This window comes from Vombatus ursinus, unplaced genomic scaffold (assembly GCF_900497805.2).
Source record: "Vombatus ursinus unplaced genomic scaffold, bare-nosed wombat genome assembly UNPS02014786.1, whole genome shotgun sequence".
Taxonomy (NCBI): domain Eukaryota; kingdom Metazoa; phylum Chordata; class Mammalia; order Diprotodontia; family Vombatidae; genus Vombatus; species Vombatus ursinus.
Genome location: NW_020954564.1, coordinates 21,044,818 through 21,067,760, shown reverse-complemented (window position 1 = coordinate 21,067,760; position 22,943 = coordinate 21,044,818). Strand labels below are relative to the sequence as shown.

The 22,943-nt window shown below is 40.0% G+C and overlaps 1 protein-coding gene and 1 long non-coding RNA gene across 5 annotated transcripts in view; one reads left to right on the top strand and one right to left on the bottom strand.

The window, feature by feature from the left end:
- LOC114047042 overlaps positions 1–12,721 on the bottom strand; it is a 20,352-nt gene extending 7,631 nt beyond the window's left edge. The window contains exons 1-2 of the long non-coding RNA XR_003569577.1: positions 12,088–12,721; positions 8,884–8,971 (exon numbers count right to left, since the gene is read on the bottom strand). This is a non-coding gene — a long non-coding RNA (uncharacterized LOC114047042). The remainder of the gene's footprint in view (positions 1–8,883; positions 8,972–12,087) is intronic.
- On the top strand, positions 10,417–22,943 carry LOC114047041 (CCAAT/enhancer-binding protein gamma). Of its 4 annotated transcripts, none has more exons than XM_027867710.1 (4): positions 10,417–11,553; positions 14,131–14,203; positions 15,712–15,907; positions 19,233–22,943. In XM_027867710.1, the coding sequence occupies exon 4, from the start codon at positions 19,358–19,360 to the stop codon at positions 19,808–19,810; it is 453 nt and encodes a 150-aa protein (XP_027723511.1). In that variant the 5' UTR covers positions 10,417–11,553; positions 14,131–14,203; positions 15,712–15,907; positions 19,233–19,357; the 3' UTR covers positions 19,811–22,943. The 4 variants fall into 4 exon arrangements, with proteins under 4 accessions (XP_027723511.1, XP_027723512.1, XP_027723514.1 ...); XM_027867712.1 differs by lacking the exon at positions 10,417–11,553 and adding an exon at positions 12,858–12,928; XM_027867711.1 differs by lacking the exon at positions 15,712–15,907.

The window sequence follows — 22,943 nt, the reverse complement described above, 5'->3', positions numbered from 1 at the left end:
ATTAGAGTTACTTTAATTAGGCACCATTATCTTCTTATTCTTTCTTCTAACTTAGTATTGATTTTGATTTTTGCTTGAATAAAATGGTGGTCTACATACAAATGGCTGATTTGTATATTATGCCCTGTCAAGAATTAGTCATTTCCTGCTTGCTGTATTATAACCAATTTTTAAAATATCATTTGGAGCTTTCTGTATCCATCACCTCCCAACTTTCTCCTTGAAGAAAGTATTCTTTAGATTTTTAGTGCAGTTTTAAGCTTTAATTGATTAAAACTTTACCATGATTTTTCAAAAATCCTGTATATTAGTGGGAGGTTTCTACATATCTACAAGGTATGGAACTGTCTCATTTTTCACTCCTGAGCTATGCTTTCCAATATGTTTTTCATTATCCCCTCCTGTGTCCACCTATACATTGAAATCATTGAGTATTAAAGAACATATTGATTTGATTTCCTTGGGTTTTATCAAATTCTTCATAAAAACTTTCTACTGCTCTTTCCTCAACAACAGATGTTGGCACATGAGCTACAATTATTTTCATAGTGGTCTTTTTGCAAATTCATTGTATCCCATGAAATTATATTTCTTGCTGCCTTTGAACACACAATAATATCAACACAAACAAGTCCTTTATTTCCTGTCCAGAGAAAACCTGTGAGCCATCCTTCCATTTAGCCGCAATTTCTTTTTGTATTCTGGTTTTATTAATAGGGATAATGTCAAGATTGCTATGATTCAGCTCCTCCATTAGTATGCCCAACTCATTTGGCCACTGGACAAGAATCTCATTTTAGAATATCAACAGATAAGTTAATGTTTATGGTTGGTCTAAAAACCAGGTATTTTTAGCATCTTTTGCCACCTTTTCTTCAACTCTACCACTTATAAAAGTAGAAGTAGGTCTTAATAGAATGAATTCTATTTAAAAATTTTCTTTGTTGTACTAGTTGCCATATGTGGTATCTTCATGCTAATTAGGTTAGTTTTCCTTTAAAAGGTATTGAAATCATTTTCACTACTTGATTAGGGGACTAAAGGCCTTGATTAGTTTAGGGGCTCAATTCTTGGTCACCTGAGTAAAAAACAGCCAAGAGGAGCTTTGAGTACTCTTGTGATGCTTGTTGGAGCTTTGCTCAGTTGAAGCAACTTGGGGTGTCCTCAATGTATATCCTTGCTGACTATTCATCTCCTGACATGGCTAAGTAAATCCCTTTTTGTTAATTGTTGAATGACCTACTAGGGTCTCATTTTGTTCCAGTACAAAACCTAAATTGCCAGAGGACTGGCCAAGATCAGGCCCAGCCTAGAACAACACCCTGGTGAAAAAATTAATCACCAAGTGGTCGGCCTACTTATATAAGCCTTTCTATACTTAGGCTAGTACTCAGAAAGTAGACAAAGTCTTTTACTTGGGTCACACTTGAAATCTTCCCTCAATGGTGGAAACTGTCACAGATTGTATTCCTTTGGCAAAACCTTAAAAATCCAGGGTCACATTCATATCATAATCACATCTATTTTAATGAGACATTAGAGTTAGACTTGAATGGGGAATAGTAAGCCATTCATTAATAAAACAAGCACTTTTTAAGTACCTATAATATGCCAATCAGTCAGTCAATCAGATACTCAACACATAAGTAAACATTTACTATGGGTTAGGCACTATACTAAGCCCTGGGAATACAAATACAATCTGAAAGAAACAGTCCTGGTCCTCAAGGAGCTAATAGGGGAAAACAACACACCCATACACACACACACACACACACAACTGAAGGGGTGAATAGGCGGTAATGAAGGTGCCAGACATGAAAGCATGGTAGCGAAAGACCAGAGTGCAGCCTGCAGAGGAATGAGACAGGACTGGTCTGGACTCTTTCCCTAAATAGAAGTTCTGTGAGAAGTCATCCAATCAGGAGAGACTTTAGGGCTGGAGTGAGATTCAAGATGAAGAAGTTTCCGGGGGCATAGTAGAAGAAGTCTGGATTGGCTTGGAGATAAATGAGAGTCATAGTACTATACCAGGTTTTGGGGGATGCAAGGAAAAATGGAACTTACATGTTATTAGGAGAAAGTAGTATATATATCATATATATATGTGCATACATATATACATATGTAATTAAATACAAAAAATGTGCAAAGTAGTTTCTGGTGAGAGACCAACTAAAGGGAACCCATGTAGGTTTTTGGTAGGAGGTAGCCTTTACAACTGAACTGTGAAGGAGTCTGGAGATTCTACAAAGTGGAGGTGAGGAGGGAAAATATTGCAGAGATGGGGCACAGCCTTTGTAAAGGTATAGAGAAAAGAGAAGGAATGTGGAGTACAAGAATATGTGAAAGAAAGTAATTTTCATTAATCGTAGAATGTTATACTGCAGTCAGAGTGTGAAAGGCTTTAAATGTCAAACAGAGGAATTTGTATTTGATCATAGGGACAAGAGAGGGCCACTGGAGTGTCTCCAATAAGGGAGTATCATGGTTAGACTTAGGCTTTAGGAATAACAATATGGCAGTTGTTTGGAGGATTGGAAGAGGAGAAAGACTGGAGACCAATTAGGAGGTTTTTACAATAACACAAGTGAGAATTGATTAGGACATGAATTAGGGTGGTAGCTGGTAAGCAGAGAGAAGAGGTGGGATGCAACAAACATGGAGGTAGATGTGACAAGACTAGACAATTGCCTGGTTGGGAGTGATGAGGAGAGTGAAGAGCTAAAAATGACCCCAAGGTTGAGAATGTGCACAACTGGAAGGATGATGGTCCCCTTAGAGAAGCTGGATGGTTGGTTGTTGTCCTTCTCGAAGAGGACTTAATTGACATCACTATGTTAGAGTCAAGTTACAGTGTATCTGACTGTGGCTGATAGACCAATATGAGTTTGGAATGTTCTACCGTGGGTCAGGTACAAATAGTTCATGTGAATATTTGGGGTGGATTCTCTAAATTTGCACATCTAGTGTTTCTTTTGAGCTCCTTCAATTCTGCTTTACACAGCACCTTCTCTGATGTGGGCATGCCATGCTGAGTGGTCCTGTGCCAGTGTCTGTCAAATCATACAATGAATTCCAAAGTTCTTAAGAGAGACCTTGATTGAGAGTGTCCTTGTATTACTTTTTCTGACCACCATGTGAGCTCTTGCCCTGTGTGAGTGAGTTCTCCATAAAATAGTCTTTTTGGCAAGCTTACATTTGGTATTCCAACAATGTGGCCAGTCCATTGGAGTTGTGCTTTCGGCAGTAGAGTCTGAATGCCTGGCAGTTTAGTTCAAGTGTCTTATCCTGCCAGGTGATCTTCAGTCTTCCTAAAACCATTCAAATGGAAGCCATTCAGTTTCCTGGCAAGGTGCTAGTATTCTATCCCGGTTTCACAGACATACAACAATGAGGTCAGCATAATGGCTCTGTAGACCTTCAGTTTGGTAGTCAGTCTAATACCTCTTCTCTCCCATACTTTCCTTCAGAACATCCCCACAACTGAGCTAGCTCTGGCAGTTTGAGTATCAACCTTACTATCAATGTGTACATTCTGGGAAAGTACACTGCCAAGGTAAGTGAGCTTATCCACAGCATTCAAGACTTCTCCATTTACTGTAACCGATGGTTCCACATACAGATAGTGTGATGCTGGCTGATGGAGTACCTGTGTTTTCTTGGTGTTAATTGTTAGGTCAAAATTAGAACAAGCAGCAGAGAATCAATCCATACTTTGTTGCATCTCATTGATCAGAGGCTGCATTGAGTACATAATCATCTGCAAACAGAAAATCATGTACCAACACTCCCTCCACTTTGGTCTTGGCTTATAGCCTTTTCAAGTTGAAGAATTTACCATCAGTGTGGTAGCTGATCTTGATGCCATGTTCATTCTCATTGAAAGCATTTGACAACATGGCTGAAAACATCATGCTAAAAAGCAGGGGAGCAAGCACAGAGTTTTGTTTCACCCCATTGGTGACTGGGAAAGCATGAGAACATCATCCATTATCCAGAACTCAGGCAATCAGGCTGTTGTGAAATTGACTTACAATGCTGATGAACTTCTCTAGGCAACCAAATTTTGACATAATTTTCCACAAACCCTCATGACTGACAGTATCAAAGATCTGCAAATGTTTTGTACAGACCTCTGTTCTGCTTCTGGCATTTCTTCTGGCATTATCAGGCAGCAAACACCCTATCAACTGTTTCTCGGCCTTTTCTGAAGTCACAATGGCTCTCAGGTAGATGACCATCTTCCAGGTGAAGGGTCAGCCTATTAAGGAGGACTCTGGCAAGAATTTTGCCAGCAATAACTAAGAGAGAGACCCCACTGTGATTGTTATAGGACAATCTATTTGCTTTACCTTTATAGAGATGGACAATGGAGGCATTCTTGAACTCCTGAGGGATAATCTCCTCTTGCCATATAACCTGGAAAATTTCAGTCAGCTTTTGTATGAGCAATGGACCCCCCACATTGTAAACCTCAGCTGGAATAGAATCAGCACCAGGTGCTTTGCCACACAAAAGGAGACTAATGGTATTCAAAACCTCTTTTTCAGTTGGACCTTCAGCTAGGAAGGACTTCAACCTGAGGAAAATGGTCAATGGTTTCAGTGTTGATTGATGATAGTCTATTGAGAACACTTCGGAAGTGTTCAGATCATCTCTCTAGGATCGTGTCCTTATCACTAATCAATGTGGCTCCATCAGCACTGAGTAGTTGAGATTCACCATAGGTCTTTGGCCCATAAATAGCATTCAAGGCATCATAAAAGTGCTTTGGATTGTTGCTATCAACATAAAACTAAATTTCATCTGACTTCTTATTGAGCCAAGAATTCTGCATATTTTAAAGCTTCACTCGGACTTTACTTTTGATGGAATTACATACTGCCTTCCTAGAGATGAATGAACTATCCTGCTGGTAAACCCTGTAGAGTTCTCATTTTTCATTTAGCAGTTTCTGCATTTCCCCATCATTTTTGTCAAACCAGTCTTGATGTTTGCAAGTGTTCTGACCTAGAGGAGCAAACGCAGTGCTATACAGCAAATCTCTGAAAGCTGCCCACTTCTTTTCTGCTCCACTGTTGCCAATTGTGTGCAGGGCTGTGACTACAGCTCCCAGTGTATCTGCACTTGCTGCTTCATCACTTGTCCATCACCACAGAACTTTGAAATAGGTAAAAATGGTAAAATGGGTATGGGTATGATTTGTGCATAAATTGAACTTAAGTGAAGCAGAGTTGCATGAAGTCATTGGCCTCTGTCCTCCAGAGTCATCACAGTCCAGCGGCAGGATAGAGTCAAGATGACTGGTGATAGCTCAAGATGCAGTGGATGACCTCGGCATCTTCAATGTCTAACTAAGCTCTAAGTACTTCATAGCCCCTGCTTCAACTGCCTTCATGGCCATTGGAACAAATTGTTCTCATCTGCCCATTCCATGAGGGGAAGTCTTCACATGCTTGGGGGAGACAGCCCCCCTAACTCAGTGATGGGTTTGAGACCCCTCAGTTACCCTCAACTTGGTTTAGCCTGTCTGCTGAAACAGTTTGCCAGGGTGTGGCCACTGCATATGCCACGGCTTCTTGGAGCCACAGGTGAGAGTTAGGTGAAGAGGTGGACACCAAAGGTAAAAAGCAGCACTTATACCAGAGGTCCTAATCTACCCTGAACACACCCTACACCCCACTTAGAGAAGCAGGGAAGTTTTGGATATGGGGTAGGTGTGTTTTTTGGGGGAAGATAATGATCTCTGTTTCAGATGTCTTGTTTGAGATATCTATGAGGGGCATCCAGTTGGAAATGTCCAATGATGGTCAATGTGGGACTGGAGCTTAGGAAAGAAACTAGGGCTGGGTATATAATAGATCTGGCAGTCATCTTTACAGAAGTGATCATTGAACCTATGAGAACTGATGAGATTTCTGATGCCTTGTCATATTCTATGCCCTAATTTTAAGGTCACCAGTAACAATAACCCTTCAATTCCATTTGCCTTTCACTAGTTAGACTAAGTACTAAGTTTCCTTTACTATTCTTACCTTCCAAAACAAAATATACCTGTGCCCTTTCTGGTTCTTCCTGCTGCTCTGTTTTGAACCTTTTCTTTCTAATTTTTGAGAAGGCAAGATATTGCTCTTTACATCTTTAGTGGGTAGGATTAGAGGGTGAAAAATCCTACTTTTCAGAGTATTAACCTTTGAGAAAACCTTTTGAAATCCTAGTCCCAATGCCCTTTGGCATGGAACTTTCTCCTCTATTGGTGGAGATTAATATCCCCAGCCAAGCCGATCAATATCCCCAGCTTCTCGGTGGGGAGGTGGGGGTGGGGGTGGGGATGCAAGTTGTCCAGAGCCAAAGAGTTTTAGTCTTTGAGTTTTCAAGCTTCAAGTTTTTTCTGGCTTCCAGCTTTGAGAGAGAAGAAGGAAGAATCTAACCCTGCTTCAGGTCACTGAAGAAAAAGATTCTGGGAAGATATGAGAGGAGCTGGCAATTTCTATTATGCCCCTATCCCCAGTTTGCTATAGTAGGGAATTCAGGGAACTTCCCCTTGAGTGACATCTAGAACTTTCATGGTTGAGCTGAGTTACCTTGCTCCCAATGAGAAAGCTCCTTCACTCTGTATTGTCTGGTATATATTTTCCTATGTATACCTCTGATTTCTGTTTTGCTACCAATTTGGATAGATTTTTTTTAAATAGTATGTTATTTTTTCCAATTACATGTAAAGATAGTTTTCTACATTCACTTTTCATATGATTTTGTGTTCCAAATTTTTCTCCCTCCCTCCTCTTCTTCCTTCCTCCCCTTCTCCCTCCTTTCCTTCCCTTCTCCCTCCCCAAGATGGCAAGCAATCTGATATGTTATACATGTGCAATCATGTTAAACATATTTCCACATTAGTCATGTCATGAAAGAAGAAACAAAAGAAAAGCAAAAACCATGGGAAAAACAACAACAAAAAACAGAAAAGTGAAAGTAGTATACTTTGATCTGCATTCAAACTCCATAGTTCTTTCTCTGGATGTGGATCAAATTTTCCATCATGAGTCTTTTGGAATTGTGTTGGATCATTTTATTGCTGAGAAGAGCTAAGTGTATCATAGCTGATTATTGAACAATGTTGCTATTACTGCATACAACGTTCTCCTGGTTCTGCTCACTTCACTCAGCATCAGTTCATGTAAGTTTTTCCAGGTTTTTCTGAAATCTGCCTGCTCATCATTTCTCATAGATTAATAGTATTTCATTATATTCATATATCACAACTTGCTCAGCTATTTCCCAACTAATGGGCATTCCCTCAATTTCAAATTCTCTGCTATCACAAAAAGAAAAGAGAAGATTCTTTTTTTGTACATGTCCTTTTCCATTTTTTTTATGATCTCTTTGGGATACTGACTTAGTAATGGTATTGCTGGACCAAAGGGTATGTACAATTTGATTGCCCTTTGGGCATAGTTCCAAATTGCTCTCCAGAATAGTTAGATCATTTCGAAACTCCATCAAGAATGCATTAGTGTCCCAATTTTCCCACATCTTCTCCAACACTTATCATTTTCCTTTTCTGTCATATTAGCCAATCTGATAGGTATGAAGTGGTACATCAGAGTTGTTTTAATTAGCATTTCTCTAATCAAGATTAAGAGCATTTTTTCATATGGCTATAGATAGCTTTAATTTCTTCATATGAAAACTGCTTATTCATATCCTTTGAACATTTATCAATTGGGAAAAGACTTGTATTCCCTACTAATCTTGGTTGCATTGGTTTTGTTTGTGTAAATTTAAAAAAAAATTTAATGTAATCCAAATTATCCAGATAAATGGATTTTCTTGGCTAAGTGCTATGTTCATTACGGAACCAGTATTTGGTGGGAAAGTGGTCAAGCCTTGTATATAAAGTTTTAGGTCCTACTTCCCCCCAGTAATGAAACAGTGATCAGAAATTAGATTGAGCCTGATCACATTCCCTAGAGTAACAATATTGAAGGGACCAGAAAGATATAATTCTGGCCCAGTACCCCATCTCTCTGAGAGCAGAGTAGCCTTTGGCCCCAACTTACTGCTTCCATTCCCAGCAGGAATTAAAGTCTCCCTTGGAGAAGGGTGGGAGGGAGTGGATAACAGGCTAGAGATGTCTATTCTGCTTCCCTTCTATCCAAACAAAGACATTTCCATGTTACATGCTAAAGGAACAGCCCTTGAAACACATGGTTCTCACCACATTTTTTTTTTTTTAATAAGGGACAGGTAGAGAACTTCATACATAAGTCTGACCATGTCACTCTTCTGCCTAAAAAACCTTTGATGGCTTCTTATTGTCTATAGAATAAAATGCAAAATTCTTAGTCTGGAAGTCATGGTCCACAATCTAGCTTCAACCTCCTTTCTAATCTCATATATCATGATTTCCTTTCATGCACTTTACACTCTAGCTACACTGGACTCCTAGCTGGTCCCCTTTGCTCTCTTCTGCTCTGTGCATTTAGCCTCTACCCCTGGAACACACTTTATTCATTGTTAGCTTTTGGAATCTTTCTCTTTTCTTCTTGTATGACTTAGCTCAGGGGTCAGATCAATTCAATTCCACAAACATTTATTAAACACCTACTATACTCAAGGCATTCAGCTAGGTGCTAGGGATAAAAAGACAGAAATAAAATAGTCTCTGCCCTTGAGGAGCTTACATTCTTCTAGAGAATGTACTCAGATGTACATATACTCAGATCAGAAATCTGTACTCAGAACAATAAACATAAAATGCATATAAAGTAATAGAAATGAAACCTTTTGAAAGTTATCTTTCAATTCAAATTTTTGTATACAATCTTGGGCGAATTTTCCTTTTGCTCTTTGTTAAAGTCTATCTTATATAATACTTACATGAGGAATCTTCTCTCTCTCTCCTGTAGAAAATCACATTCAGAGCAGAAATGGTGTCTTTTGTTCATCCTCATTGCTGAAAACATGCCTGGCAAGTAGTAAATACTTAATGTTTAATTTGTGGTTGAATTGCAGGCCCATCAAGGACTTTTGTATTCCAACTCCTGTGACACTCACTTCCTGGAACTGCTAGAAATATAGCCTGTCGAGCCCTGTATATGACAGGCATAAACAGACTAGCAGAGGCCCTTGAAAATCAGTGAAAAGCTCAGCTATATTTGAGGCAGAGTATGTTACAGGGAACATGGTATCAATAGAATGAATACTAGACTATGACTGTGAAAAGCTGTCCAGTTTCAGCACTTTGACCAACAACCTTAGACAGTTCACCACTGTTTAGGAGGAGGTCTCTCTATCTTTAATCTCAAGGAATTAGATTAGATCTCTAAGGTCCTGTTTGGCCTAAAATCCTATGAGGGAACTAGTGGTAGGTCTTGAGGAATGATATGGTTAAAGTGCAAAGTGCCTGGCCTGAAAGATGAATTTTGATTTGCTATTCATTTTTGGAATGATAATAAGATTGATTTTGCAAAACGTGAAAACTGGAAGACTGTCAAATTTCCATTAAAAATATAATGGACCCAAATAAAAAATATAGATATTGATTTTTAATGATAAATTTAGAAGATTAACATATACAATAGAATTTTTAGATCAACTCCTGATTAATGTAATGAGAGGCAGTGTGGCATAATGGAAAGAGCCTTGGACTTAAAGTCAGAGGACCTAGGTTCAAATCCCACCTGTGTGACATTGGCCAAGTTATTTATCTTCTCTGGGCAGTAGTAGTGTCCTTATTGGAGGTTGGATTTGATGATTTCTAGCACCTTCCAGTTCTTGAAAAGTTTTGTGATTTCATTGGTAAAAGGAATTCCTCTACGGATGCAGTTGGCATCTTTTTCTGCAGTTTAATTTTGAGAGAGACCTCAGAATACTGAGAGACTAAGGGACTTGCCCAGGAACACATAGCCTGTATGTATCAGGGGTGGGCCTTGAGACCTCTACCTGCTAGCCCCAAAGGCAATTCTCTAGACACTATATGCTGTCCAGTGCTATGTCTGATAATGTAGTAATTTATAATGTATAATTTATACATCTTTTTATATTTTGCAAACGTTTTACAAACAGATTAGCTATTCCTTGAAACAATTTTATGAGGAAAGTTGGCATTAATTCCTGAAGAGATGAAGAAAGTATTTCCTCTTTCAGACGACTTATTTCTTATGTGATAAGAATTGCTAAAGAGGAAGCAATCAAACCAATCAGTTCTATTCATCCAGAAAGTAGGTGCTTCCTGATTTATAAAAACGAATTCCTATCCTTTTGTCAAAGATCTCATTTAAATAGGAGAATGGTACTACGATTCATCTTGTGCAATGATTCTCCTCCTTTTTGGGAGGTATATGAGTACAGGCTTAGGAATTCTACCAGAAAAAACAAAAACAAAAACAAAAACAAAAACAAACTTTACACTAGCAATTTTATCCTGCAAAACTTCTGGTTTATTTTGTTTTAAAAAGCTTGCATTTACCTCCAACACTTAAAAGCTAAAGGTTCAAAACTCAGTAGTGTCCTCTAGAAATTCGAAGGATTTTATTTCGATCAGCTACACGGCTTCTTAATTAAATGCTCTACATACACATCCTTCGACCTGTAGTCCCTCAAGACTCGATCTTAATTGGGGACTCAGCTAAATTGTCTTTTCTGTGAGAGCTACTGATGGATTGATTCCTCCAGGAAATGGTAAAATTAGAAATCTCACTGCGGAGATGTTTTACATATTAAAAAAAGACAGAGCCCCACCCCCCACCCCTTGTATTTTTAGAGGCACTAATTTTCTTCCAATACTTCCTGTAGTAGTTCGGCTTGAGGACAAGCGAGGCCACAGAGCTCGGACAGTGTGCGGGCTCCGAGGCGCGACCTTCCAGGGTCCCTGGAGGTTAAATGCCCCGCTTTGGAAGCAGCAGGAGGGCGCGGGCGACCCTGGCAGGAGGCTCGGGCCCGGGGATGTGCTGGAGAGTCACTCCTCCCTCCCGGGTTAAAGCCCCAACACGCCACGCGCAGGACGGGAAGGAGGGCGGACCACAGCGGGACTCCCTGGCCCCCGGCACAGGGTGCCCCTCTCGGCCAGCACAGCGAAAACCCCCGTTAGTGCGGCTTCGAAGCCACTCCGGGAGGCAGCCCCACTGGCTTAGCCAGAGCTGTCCAGCTGTGGGGAAGGGGAGGGGGAGGAGTCAGGCGGGGTTCAGCCCCACCCTCCTAGGTCCTGTCACTTTAAGGCAAGCAGGAATTCCTGGGCCCCGCCCCCTTCCCGAAGCTCCACTTCCGATTGGCTCGTAGAGATGCCAGTCGCGGGCGGAGGTTTCGTCATCCTCCGGCACAGGGCTCTCCCATTGGCCCAGGCGCCGGCAGCTTGTAAATGGTGCTGGGAAAGGGGGAGGGGAGGAGAGTGTGAGAGCGAGCGCGAGCGAGGCCCGGGTGGGAGCGGGAGGCTGGCTGGTTTCGCAATCGCCTCTCGTTGTCCGCCGGTTCCAACTCCTCGAAGTAAGGCGTCGGGGTCGCGCCGCAGCGGGGGCCTCGCTGGGTTCGCCTCGGGTGGAGGCCCCCTAGGTAAGGAGCGGGGCCGGGCCGGGTTGAGGCGGCTTTGGGGAGCCCGAACGGGCCGGGCCGGGCCGGGCCGGGCTCGGCTCGGCTGGGCGCCGGAGGCCGCGGCGGAGCCGGGCGCTCGCTTGAGCGCGAAGCTACGAGGCCTTTGGGGGCGCGCTCCGGGGCCAGGCACTGGAAGCGGGGACTGGCCGTGGCGGGTCCCGAGCCCCAAGCCCAGAACGCCGCCGCCGTCGCCCGGGGAAGTCCCCGCGTGACCCGGGGTGTGGATGGCGGCGGGGGGTGGGGGGTGGGGAAGCGGCTCCGTGTGCAGCGTCTGATGCAACCTGCTGGCAACACCCACCCCCTGCTGCGGTGAGGTCATCCCTGGCCCCCACCCAGCGCCCGGGGCGGGGCGGGGAGGCCCGGCCCTTGTCCTCTGCCTTCCGGGAGGAGACCCCTTCCCTCCCCTCCCCCCGGGAGGCCGCGTTGGGTGCGTGGAGTGGGAAGAGGCTGGGGGGGGGTAGCCAAGTTTGAGTCCCGCCTCCATTGTTTACTTACCTGAGTGATCCCAGACTAGTCGCTTACTGGATCCCTAAGCTTCCTTCGTGCTTTGAAATCAGTGAACTGTCAGTGTAAGCATTTATTAAGCTCTTTTGGTGTGCCTGCCACTGGGCTAAGTGCTGATGATAATAAGAAAGGCAAAAGCTATCCCTTGCACTTAAGGAGCTCTTGGTCTAATGGAGGAGACAACTTGCCAACAACTACGTACAAACGGGACATATACGGGATAAAATGGGTGTGATCGGCAGACGGAGGCACCCGCCCTCCAAGGAGATTGGGAATGACTTCTGGTAGGAGGAGGTGGGATTTTAGCCGAGACTTGAATTGGAGCCAGGGAGAGAATGCCAGGCCTGGAGTAGGGAGCATATCGGGGTGTAGGGCTGCTTCCCTTTCCCGTGTCATAAATCCCCCTTGGCATCTGCCGAAGCTTCTGGACCCTTTCTCAGAATTATGCTCTTTTTTTTTTTAAACATTCATTTAAAATTGTTTTGAGTTCCAAATTCTCTTCTTCTCTGCAGTCCATCCCCCACCCATTAAGGAGGCAAGCAGTATAACTACAGAATAATGTTTTTAAATGCACAAAATTAGGATTACAAAGAAAATAAATTATATTGAAATAGTTACCTAAGTTCGTAAGCCTCAGGTTAAGAACCCCTGTTGTACTGACTGAACTTTGTGGAATCTGTTGAGTTCAACATAGGTTCAAATACTGTCTTGAGTACTTAATAACTGAGTGATCCTGGACAAGTCGTTTAACTTCTTTGACTTCAATTTCTTCGTGTGTAAAATAGAAATAACAAGAGCACTTACTTCACGACTTCTTTATGGAGCCAAAAAGGTAATATATGAAAAGCATTTGAAGTGCTTTGTAAATGTCAGCTGTTTCCATTTTTTATGGTTGATATTATTTTCCCTATCAGAGGAGACTCAAGCCCAATCCTGCATTTTATCTCCTTTCCCTTGCTTTCCCAGCTTGAGAAAACTGGGATGCTCCTTTACTATCTTCCTGTGTCCTGCTCTATCAGAGTGGCCCCAGCCCTGCCTTCCCCTTCTGTCCCAGTCCAGGTGAACCTGATGCCATTCATTTGCTCACCAGCCTGGAATCTAGCATGGGTAGCCCAGAGTCATAAACTGTAAGAACTGGACGGGTTCTTTAAGAGCATCTCGATCACCCCCATTATTCAACTGATGGGAAAACTGAGTATGTACCCAAAACAGGAAGGGATTTGCCCAATATCACATTGAATCAAAGTTAGTGGATAAGATGGGACTAAAACCTATGTTTCTTGGCACCCAGGCCAACTGCTGATCCTCCCAGAATGTCAAATGAATCTCTGCTTCTTCTTTCTTCCTAGTCAGAGCCACCTCCCTCTCCCCTGTGACCTTCTCAGAGCTACCCCTGCCCCCCCAATCAACTAGGCCCTGGGGAGCTAATTTCTGGCTCTTCTACAGTAATACTGGGAGAGAGTTTTGTTTTTCTCTTATGTGGGAGGGGAATATCACTTCCTATCATGATGTAGGAGCACAACCCAGTATTCTCTGTCAACACTTCCTCCCCCTGGGGAAACATACCCCACCTCCTCCCTGGATTGGAGAAGTAGCCTATTCTCTTGCTGGCTGCTAGCCTTGACCTCTGGAGTGAAGTGCTAAATACTAGTTTGGGGATCAGCAATAAGGGCATCTGGGGCTGTATGAATTAAATAAAAAGCTAAATGTTCTTTCCAGAATGGTTTAATTTTTGATTTGTTTGCGAAATGTGTATTTGACAACCCAGACATGTAATATTGGCCCTTTGGGATCAAGTATGTTTCTAAATATCAGGAAGATGAACAGTATTATAAGTTATTACCAAAAAGAAACATTTTTTCTTTACTGTCTATATTTTTGCGTGGTAAAATTTTCAAAATGAACAGCAGTGGGTTTAGAAAAACTTGGGTTTTAATAAGCTGGTTGTGAATGTCAGATGATACGGATCTAAATTGAGATATAGTAATAATAGTCTTCTGTTTGTTTATGGGAATCAATTTTAATTTCTTGCAGTTCACAAATTGAATATACAAGGTATTCATTGTGGATGATCATGTAACATTCTGAGAGTCAACTGGGAAAAGAGGTGGGTATGAAAATTTATCACAGCAGCAAGAGAGTTTGAAGTGAAAATGAAGTTAATGAAAATGGTGAGCAGAAGTAATCATATAGAGGGGTGATAGAAATGTGGAGTTTCTGTTTTTTTTTAAGAAGGTATATTTTCTTCAGGGGCACTCTACATATCCCACCTGGGGTAGAGTGGAAGAGGGGCATCCTGATTCCCAGACCCCTTCTTCCCATTTCCTTGAATATCCTGATCCTATGCTTTCCCACTTCAGATACTTATGCCCCTACTAGGTATTATTTAATTGTAGTTATTTGTTGATTTGCCTATCCCCTCTACCACGATAGCTCCGTGAGAGTAGGGACATAAATAAATTTTGAATCTCCAGTTCTCCAAACCCAGAAGTACTTAATGAATGTTAGATTGAATCAAAACTAAGCAAATAACATTTTTTCTTGTTTTTCCACTTTTACAGGTGGACATTCCTTTTTTCCCTTAGTCAAGTATTATGTTCTGTTGTTATTTAAGTTATTAGGTTTTTTTTTGTATTTCCTTAGCACTTTATTGAAAAAAAAATACCTTTTGTCTTTGTCAGTCACTTCTCACCACTACTTTTATAGATTAAACCATCTCTTGTGACAGAGAAAAACAATTAAGCCGAAGACATATAATAAAGAGACATCTGATAATGTATATAATAACTTGTCATCAATCATTGCCTCTCATGGTAGTCACCTATCTTTCTGTATTTTTCTTTGGGACTTTCATTGGTTTTTACATTACTCAGAGTTTAACTTCCTTTTAGGCATCTGTTCATTTACATTGTTATAGTCACTGTGAATAGTGTTCTCTGGGTTCTGCTTATTTTATTCTGCATCAATTCATGCAAATTTTACATCTGAATTCTCCGTATTCATTATTTTTTACTGCACATTAATATTTTATTACATTTCCATGCTGTAGTTTTTTTCAGTCATTGCCCTAAAATGTTGATTTTAGAATGTTTTAAACTCAGTTTCAGGAGCAAGTCAAAAAAAACCAAACCAGAAATAGATGTGGCAAAACTTGGTTAGTTGTTCTAGCTGTACCACTATATGACTTTGGATTAGTTAATCTCTATGGGCATTTGATTCTTCACTTGTGAAATTAAAGTTTGAGCTAGGTGGCCTATAAAGTCCTTTTGACTTTTGATTCGGTGATTTCACAAATTAAGTTCTGAGAAGCACATATAATTATATATGCTTTTTTTTTTCCGAATTAGAAAATAATGTCTAAAGGAATTGTTTTTGACTTTTTAGTACTGTCTTTATTATAAATAGTGAATCAGGCTTTTACTTAGTAAAAATCTGTATGTCTTGTTTGAGTTTTCGGTCATTCTGTTTAAGAGTTCAATTTATTGAGATTCCTTTTCGTGAAATTCTTGGTAATACAAAACATCATGTCAGTTAATTCTGTCTACCTCGTATTTAGGCAAGGTTAATCAGTTTTTTTATGTCTTCTGTTTTTTACATTATCATAATTTTCCCCAGTATCCTTCCAGCTCCCGAAGGGCCACTCCATATGATAATATTTTTAAAAAAAAAAAAAGAAAAAGAAGAAAAAAATCAGCACAACTGATCCTTATGTTGAAAAAGTCTGAAAAAGTGCAGTGTGTAACACCTATGGACTTTTCAGTTCAGAAAGAGATGGGTTGGGAAGGTATCCTTCCATCATAGCTCCTCAGAGGTTAGTTTATTTATTTATTTATTTTTTAATATTTTGAGTTTAGTTTATTTTTAAGGTAGATGCTGTGATATTCGAAAAACACTTTTTCTTACTGTAAATAAAATGGAAAAAAATCAAATTTTTTTTGTATCAACATTGTTACTTTAGAAGCATTTTTCAAAAGTTTTGAGGAAATCTCTGGATCCTGATGGCATTGTAAGGAGAGGTACATCATTTGCCTAGTTTTGCCCAACCATGTGTCTATAAAGCCATAAAAAGATATGCAGTTTAATTATTCAAATCTCTTTTATCATAAAGGATATCAGAACACTTTATAAATATCAATTCAGTTTCTTTCTCTAGTGAGGTAAGTATTATCCAGTGGGTAAGCAAAGGTCACACCTATGAGTCATTGGTACAACCATGAGCAGAGCCCTAGAGAGCTGACATCTGAGTTGCATTCCTTGTTCTTAGATTGCTTTGCCCTGTCAAAATAACATTAAACACATCTCCTAGCTGCATAAATTGTTTAAAGGTCATTTTCAGTAGGTTTAAAAATGGGGGTATATGGAAGGTGGGTTCCTTTAGGTGCCAGTGGGAAACAAATACTGGCATTAAGGATAAATAACATTTACACTTACCCTCCTTGAAACTTGTTCTAGAGGGGATAAGCTTGGTGAAGATGGATAGTCAAGAGCTGTATAATGCTATAAACACATTGAAAAATAGGGTGATTAGGGGGCAGCTAGGTGGCGCAGTGGATAGAGCACCGGCCCTGAATTCAGGAGTACCTGAGTTCAAATGCGGCCTCAGACCAAACACTTGACGATTAATAGCTGTGTGACCCTGGGCAAGTCACTTAACCCCACTGCCTAGCCAAAAAAACCAAAAACAAAACAAAAAATAGGGTGATTAATTGGGAAAGATGATGAGCTGAGAGGAAAGAGGAGCAGCCAGCCATACTGTATCGAAACAGACATGAAGGGGCCCAAAGAGCTTTGTTTTCACAGTCTGTCCTGTTATCTGCTCTCAGTAATCACAAACTTAGTGGAGTGTGAAGACATTTCAGTAACATTATCTTTAATTAGAACGAAGCTGCTTTAAGAAAGCTTCATGCTGGAAAAGACTGTAAGATGAATCCAGTTTTTTGTCACTTACCTGGATTCTGGGAGGCCTTGAATCTAGGTCCAGGCCTTCGTTAAGGTAAAAACAAATTGAGGGAAACTTGAATTTTAATTAGGTTAAAAAAAAAAAAGGATGAATTGCCTAGGTATCTCCCAAATCAAATTATGATAGATTGAAAAAATTTATTTTTACATTTTTGCTGTAGCTCATGTGAGTTTTGGTGTTTCTTTTCATTATTGTATAAAAATACCCTGAGCCTTCAGTATGATGCTGATTTGGAAGCAATGGTTGAATTTGAGAGTTATGACTCAATAAAAATGTTGGCGGGAATTTACAGTTTTCAGATCCAGTTTTAATCTGAAGCATTTCCAAATGCTTCACACTTGAAATGATTCTTATGAAAGGGATAAAGGCACCACCTCCTTCCAGTAGGCTGAGCTTTGGGGTAGTAGCTAGTTGAATGTGAACCCAGCGTTTCCTATTGTGTTCACTGTATACATTTGAAATACTCTGATTTTTCTGTCCAGTACATAAATAACAAAAGCCCAATTTCTTTGATAAGGTGCTGAAATCTAAACCTAAGGTTTTAATGTATCTCTTTGAATTAGCAGTAATGATTTATCCATCAAAATAACTCTTTTGCTTAAAAGACTGAGGCAGTGTGATCCATCTAGCATTAGTCTCACGATAACCTATTTTTTTAAGTACAGTGCCTGTGAGTCTTACTGCTGAATATTTGATTAATTTGTAAATACAATCAAGTAGAGGCAACTGGTTTAACCATTTATACACATGGACACCTTTTTCAGGGTAGATTATTATGAAATAGAATCTTATAGCTCTTTGCTATAGTAAACTGAAAATTAATTTTGAGTCAGAACTTTGATCTACTTTACTTGGTGTTGTGTTCTTTTAATTAAGTGGATTAAATATCTTTAGGGACTCTGGCCTTATGTATGGCTAAGATTACCTACTTGATGATATTTTAGTTTAAATTTTTAGAGGCTTTTTTTTTTTTTTTTAGCCAAATCAGTGATTTCATTGATGTATTGAGCTCCAGGTGGGGACCTTTTGCCCTTGGAAATGGATACCTACTCTGAAACTTTTAATTTTAGAGAAGGTGGCCTGGGACACTGAGAGATGTGAATTGCTAAGGGTCCCATGAAGGTGGGACATGAACTCAGATCTCCCTGACTCCAGGGTCGGCTCTCTAGTGTTACGCAATGCTGCCTCTCTCTCTAGTATCATATTTCTGTTTTTTGTGTTTTAACTAGACATATATTTTCCATGCCCTCTTCTTTTTTAGCATGATGCCTATATGCATGGATCATGATGAATCTGTCATCTTGTTCAGAAGCCTTTTGGCACTCCCTGTCTCCCCCCCCCCCCCCCAAAAAAAATCGAGGAAGCTGAGTTTGGAGCCTAGGGAGCAGAATTAGAACAGACTGTTAAAGCTTGAAGGAAGGGGCCTTAGAAGTCTTCTAGCCCAACTTCCTCCTTTATACATAGGAGAGCTTAGGCCTGGAGGCCTGAAACCAGCTGTGGAGCAACCTCCAGATACCTTTCCCCTCCCCCACAGTCTCGGACTCTTTGGGGCCTTTGCCATCTTCAGGCTGGACCCAGGTTGGCCCCTGAGTCAGACATTTGAGGGTGTACCAAATGTAAATGATGAATAAAATAGCCAAGAGCCAATAATTGGATGGCCTCTGTGTAGAAAAAGTGATCCTGGGAGAGAACATTAAATTGAAAGGATATAAAAAGATCCAACTAAGAAGACTTTTTTTTTCACTCCACATTGAACAAATAAGTAATAGTGGTAAATGGCTGCAGGAATAACTTAAGTTAATATTAGACAGTCTCCTCATAACTAGAAGAAAAGTTAGGCAATGCAATGAACTGTCTAGGGACGTTGTGAAATGACTATTATGGAGATTCTGAGTGCTGAACTAGATGTCCATCAGGGATGGTTTTTTGGAGTAATGCAATCTGTCCTCCCATAGTACTGGAGCTGGAAAGGATGACCCATTAAATACTCCTTCCAAATTAAATGATTTGAGACTTCTAAAACATCTGAAAAGTTGGCAGTTCTGCCATAGACTTTTTTGCAGTACAAAAACAATGTTGGATAGCTATTGCTGAGATTATGTTAAGTATAGTCAAGTGCAAAGTCTCTTTTAAACCTGTTATTTAAAATGTTTAATAATGTTTATTTTTCTCCTAGGTGCATGTGAAGATTTCTTGGCAGTGGAGTGTGGAAACTTGGTTGCTTGTATCTTCCTTCACCCCTTCCTCTGTTCCCCCTCCACCATTTCTAACTCTGTGCTGAAGTTAAAGAAGAGTGTCCAAATGAGCAAGACATCCCAACAGAGCAGTACTGCAGGAGCAAATGGAATCAGTGTCATTCATACACAAGCACACGCCAGTGGTTTGCAGCAGGTTCCTCAGGTGGTGCCGGTCAGCCCTGGGGGAGGAGGCAAAGCTGCACCTCCCAGCAAGCAGAGCAAAAAGAGTTCATCTGTGGATAGGAACAGTGACGAGTATCGACAGCGGAGGGAACGGAACAACATGGCGGTGAAAAAGAGTCGGTTAAAAAGCAAGCAGAAAGCCCAGGACACCTTGCAGAGGGTCAACCAGCTGAAGGAAGAGAACGAACGCTTGGAAGCAAAGATCAAACTTCTGACTAAGGAATTAAGTGTACTTAAAGATCTGTTTCTTGAGCATGCACACAATCTGGCAGACAACGTACAGCCTATGAGCGCTGAAAGCACTACAACAAATCCCGATAACACAGGACAGTAGAGGTGTCTCTTCACAACCTTGGGGAATTGAACTTTAGAAGGTGTGACTTGCACCACTCACATTAGTATCAGAGCTGATCTGTTTTAGTATTTAAAGATCCTTTTTGGGATATTTTCTAGGTTAAGCACTGAAGATTTGATTAGCCTAAAATGTTAACTTGTTGGTCTTTTTTGAAGTAATAAGTTGCTTTTTATCAAAAGTTGGATAATTTTTTCAAAGATATGAAAATCTCAGAACTTGATGTTATTGCTAAGACTTGGATTTCCCCAGAAATGCTCATTTTCTTTTTTTGGCATGGAGAAATAGGAGTATACCAGGCAAGTGGCAGATTAGGCAGACGTTTACTGGTTTTAATGAAGAGAATTGGATGAAAAAAATTGATGTTAAATGTTCTTTTAAAAATCTGTACACTGTAATGTAAATTGGCTGTTTAGAGACAGATCAGTTTATAATATGAGGGTTATAAATACATTGTTTTAACATAATTAGAAGTTTTTCCCTAGTTGGCATAAATTGTTTCTCAATAGTATGGTTCAGCAGTGATGGCTAAAGTGTTACAAATGATTATTATAAACAGGGGATTGTAAATGTGCTATGTAGCACATTGAAATTGGCATACCAAAACTGTAAATGGCTAAGGGAGCGAGTGGATTAATATTTATTCTTGTAAGCCTCTATATCAGCGAAATTTGTTAGAATTCTCCTTTCAGGTTTTCTGGGATTATAGGGCTATATGAAAAAAAAAAAGTCAGGAATGTTTAGAACAACTCAGAAAAACTGAAGTGTCTCTCTAAGTGTTAGTTTTAAAGAATTGTTAAAATAGACATTTTTGGCTACATATGTTGAAAAGTACTTCATGTAGTATATTACCAGCCTATTTAGTATTGGGCTCAAGAGGTAGTTTTACTGAGAATGGAACTTTTCTTAGGTCACAATTTTATAGGAAGCCTTCATCAAAAAGTTTTTATTTTAACAAAAGAGTGATTACTCAAAAATTTGTGGATAATTTCATACTTTTCCTGAAAATACAGTGGTAATGTACCATTAAGATGGCTCTTAAAAAGACAAACTAAGATGTCAAACCCTTTTAACTTATTTCATCGTTTGTAATATCAGCCTGTCGTATTTCTTATCTGGTCATCACACTATACTCTCCCAAATATTTTTTCACCCTTTACTTCCATTCATTAATTTTTAAGCTTGTGTGCCCTATAAACATATTTAGAAAGAGTATGTTGGTGAGAAAGTTGTTAGGATGCTGATAGAGAAAGCACAAAATTATTTTGTGATTAAAAATGTCAAAGGGAAGCTGTGGAGACTGTTCCATTTAATAGTAGCAGTTTAAAAGTCTTTCTTAACATTTTTTTGGCTTGGCTTTATCTTACCTGTTTTACTTTGTAATTTTATGTGGGGCTGGCTTCCTCGCCATTTAGTAGAACTCATCCACTCTTTGTTGACAGACTATCCGTCAGGTAAATCTGTTTACTGTGTGTCTGTCGCTTCAAGCTACTGTGGTGGGCCTCAGTTTTTAACTGTAGTTTGGTGCTTCATACCAGTATAATTGAGACAGGTTAGGGAAGTAGGAGTGCCTTTTATTTACTGAGTGGAATACTTTGCAGTGCACCTGTGAAGGTTTTCAATAACCAGGGTGATAAACTCCCTTTTCTTGGCATCTCAGCCATTTTGCTTGTCAGGATAGCCCTTTGGCTTAGGGCAGGGGACAGACTGGAAACCCTATGGGATAAAATTGATGATTAAGGTTTGGTTAATATTGTCAATTTGAGCTAATTTGAAACTTGTATTAGACTCAGTAGTTGGAATTGTGGTAAGTGACATTGGGCTTGCTTGTTGTAATAGGATGGGAGTTAGCTAAAGCCTTTGTAGTTGTAGCTCTGTTTGTGAAGATAGGAACCATATGTCATTTTATGAATGATTGGACCTTTCTCAGAAAGGTTATTGACTTCATATGGAGCAAGGAAGGAGTATAGGGAGTTTTATAAGGACCAGTTCACTGTGTTGGCTTGAAACGTTTAGCTACCTGTTAAAGCTAATGGAGATTTTGATTAACTGGGTCACCCCATATAAGTCTTTAGAAGCAGTTTGAAGCTGGATCATCTCAGTAATATTTTAAAATGAAAGTTTCATAACTGGGGATATCAGGTCACTTACTGTCAAGCACATATGGTTCTAGACTTTTTTTCTCTCCTATATCATTTGCTGAAAAACACATCCATCATAGAAATACACAATGACAGCTTATAGAAATTTGGTCAAATCCCCTTACGGTATAGATGAGGAAACTAAGGTACAGAAAGGTTGTGACCTGCCCAAGATCGCATGGCAAATTAGTGACTGAGCTAAGACTAATATCCGGATCTCCTCACTTCCAGTCCAGTGCTCTTTGCTCTGCACTGTGTTAATAACCTCATCAGGCTTCATATGTTTTTCAGTGATTCCAGATGGATTTGTGGGTGCTATTGGGGGTGTTAGATGTGATAAGCATTTTAAAATCGGCTAGAATATAACTTGAAACTATTTCTTAAGTGGATTCAAGCTTTCGTGCTTGAGCTAAGTAAATTACAGAGTTTTAGTTTAAGGTATAATAGAGACAAATTTCATAGGTTATCAGTTTCTGAATAGAAATAACTTCAGAATGCAAGATTTCATCATCTAAAAGCTTACTGTTGCTTAGGCTCAGTCTGCTTCATTGACATAATGTTAGAACAAGAGCTCAGACACTGGAGAAGACATGCTAACAAAATGGAACCATGTTCTGGAAAATCAGGGCTTAGACAGTGTGGAAATTGACATAAATTGGAAGTGTGTGCAGTTTAAAGCACTTCAGCTTTCTCTGTTGTCTTTAGCAGGCTTAAAATACTTAACCTAAACAAGATAGTGCTCAGAGTACTCCAAACTGCCTTAGAAATAGGGAAGCTGGTTTTTATGTTGAATTGACAGAAGCTAGGGAGAAGAAAGACCACTTTATGGATGTTAGCTCTGCCTCTCAGGAAAAAAAAAGTACCAACTTGTTCTTTCTATTCCTGGCTTTTCTCAATTTGTGAGATTTCTATTTTTTTAATAAAATTTGATTTCTTCCAATGAATTTGAAATAAAAATCTTTGGAACAATGGTA

Excerpts from the sequence above, each read along its gene's own strand:
- LOC114047041 (XM_027867711.1), top strand. The coding sequence starts at position 19,358 with ATGAGCAAGACATCCCAACAGAGCAGTACTGCAGGAGCAAATGGAATC.